This window comes from Helianthus annuus, chromosome 15, assembly GCF_002127325.2.
Source record: "Helianthus annuus cultivar XRQ/B chromosome 15, HanXRQr2.0-SUNRISE, whole genome shotgun sequence".
In the NCBI taxonomy this organism is placed as follows: domain Eukaryota; kingdom Viridiplantae; phylum Streptophyta; class Magnoliopsida; order Asterales; family Asteraceae; genus Helianthus; species Helianthus annuus.
Genome location: NC_035447.2, coordinates 168,732,295 through 168,734,299, shown reverse-complemented (window position 1 = coordinate 168,734,299; position 2,005 = coordinate 168,732,295). Strand labels below are relative to the sequence as shown.

The 2,005-nt window shown below is 41.5% G+C and overlaps 1 protein-coding gene across 1 annotated transcript; it reads right to left on the bottom strand.

Annotated features, from left to right (window-relative positions):
- Positions 1-578: 578 nt before the first annotated feature.
- On the bottom strand, positions 579-1,450 carry LOC110914420. The gene is made up of 2 exons (XM_022159212.1): positions 1,420-1,450; positions 579-1,315 (listed from the first exon to the last, which is right to left on the bottom strand). Exons 1-2 carry the CDS (start codon positions 1,448-1,450, stop codon positions 579-581), a joined length of 768 nt encoding a protein of 255 aa, XP_022014904.1.
- Between the last annotated feature and the right edge of the window lie 555 nt (positions 1,451-2,005).

Sequence of the window (2,005 nt, the reverse complement as noted above, 5' to 3'; positions counted from 1 at the left end):
TTGGGATTTATGTTTGATTTAGTGTTTTATGTGTGTTTAATATGTGTTGCTCGTGGATGATGATTGTTTGATCATTGAAGGTTTAGGGTTTCTGTTAACTAAATGATCTTGTTTTGATTTAGTGTTTTATGTGTTTAATATGTGTTGTTGGTGGATGATGATTGTTTGATCATTGAAGGTTTAGGGTTTCTGTTTACTAAATGATCATGTTTAGGATTTGGATGTGTCTATTTGGTTAAACTGAATGTTGGTTTTCTGCAAATTGTGGTTAACATTTATTAATGTTGTTTTTTTTCTTTTTGCTATAAGTCATCTGTTCTATAATTTGGATATGCTCAAGAATTTCTAACAAATGGTCGGCTTGTTCAATTGAGTATTTGAGTTGACTTTTGTATGTGAGGTTTTGAGGGTGATATATGGAGGTTGCATGATGGAGAGGCTAACATCTTAATTTTTGTATTAAAGTCTTGGTGATGAACGAAGTTTATTAGATGAATGATGCATAGGATTTAGGGATGTTGAAGGTTCGGATTGATTGTTTTAGTCGAAAATTATGGGCGGATACACTATTTACGGTTTTAGGAAACAACAAACTGAATTGGCCGGCCATGAACATCTATTATAGCTTTCGCGGTAGAAAGGAATAGACGACCTAAGATGAGTGAAACACAAGAGTGTCGACTAGGATCCTCGCCCATGTCTAGAACAACAAAATCAGTAGAAAACACAAACTTACCTGCTTTTACTAGCACGTTTTCAACTATACCTCTAGGAAATTTCACTGAATGATCGGCGAGTTGAACATTCATGTAGGTCGGGGTCGGCTCTCCTAGCTTAAGCTTCTTAAACACAGAATATGGCATCACATTTATACTAGCTCCTAGGTCGGCCAAAGCAGTCCTAAACTCATAACCCTCTATCTCATAAGGAATGGTGAAACTTCTCAGATCTGGCATCTTTCCGGGAAGTTTGTTTGAGATCATCGCAGAACATTCCTCACTCAATGTAATAATCGAAAGATCCTCAATTTTCTTCTTATTGAGCAAGAGTCTCTTGAGAAACTTGGCAAATTTAGGCATTTTAGCCAAAGCCTCAAGGAAGGGAATGTCTACGTGGAGCTTTTTGATCATCTCCAAAAACCCATTATACTGAGCAATTTGCTTCTTGTTCAAAAGTCTCATAGGGTATGGAGGAACGGGCTCATACACTTCAACCGGTACTTCTACTTTCTCTTCCTCTGGTTCAACCACCTTCTCAACTACCTTTTTCGGGTCTACCTCTTTCTCAACAACCCTCTCAGGTCCTCTCACCTTTTCTCTTTCAAACCCTCATCAACAAATCCTGTGCTCCTACCGCTACGTGTGAACACGACATGTAACTGGGCATGAGGGTTAAGCTGCATGGTGCTAGGGAATGAACCTGCGGGCCTCTCAGTCATCCTACTGGCCATTTCTTCTACGGTCCTCTTTAGACTATGCATGGTGGACCCCTAATTCGTAAACATCAACTCAAACTCCTGGTTTTTCTTCAGCTGCTCCTGATGTCTAGCCTCACCCTACATCACTATCGACTCTAGGAGTTTGTTCATCCTACTCTGGCTCTCCTCATTCCTCTTTTAAAAACTCACTCAGCCCAGACTTAGGCTCTCCACTACTCTGTCCATCAGCAGGGGTCTGAAAGAGAATCTGACATGGTTGGAATCCAGGGGGATTCCCACCTCGCCAATTCGAGGTTTGGCGTGGCTGCCATCCAGAGTTGTAACCCTGGCCTCTTCCCTGGTTCTGGACAAAACTCAACTCCTCCTCAGATCCTACAGGGCAATTTATCGTCTCATGCCCACCTCTACACACCTCACACTTAGAACTAATCTTAACCTGAATGTCCTTGACCATCTTTGTTAAGGATTCGACCTGGGTGGCTAAAGCTACACTAGAATCTATCGTATGAATACCTTTAGGGGCAGCAGTAACGCCCCAAAGCCTGGCTCGGTGTAAGTACTGGTGGC

Bases quoted from the DNA above. Each gene is read 5' to 3' on its own strand.
- LOC110914420 (XM_022159212.1), bottom strand. From the start codon at position 1,450: ATGGCCAGTAGGATGACTGAGAGGCCCGCAG. The intron at 1,316-1,419 runs GTTCATTCCCTA...GGTTTGAAAGAG, and splicing joins GATGACTGAGAGGCCCGCAG to AAAAGGTGAGAGGACCTGAG.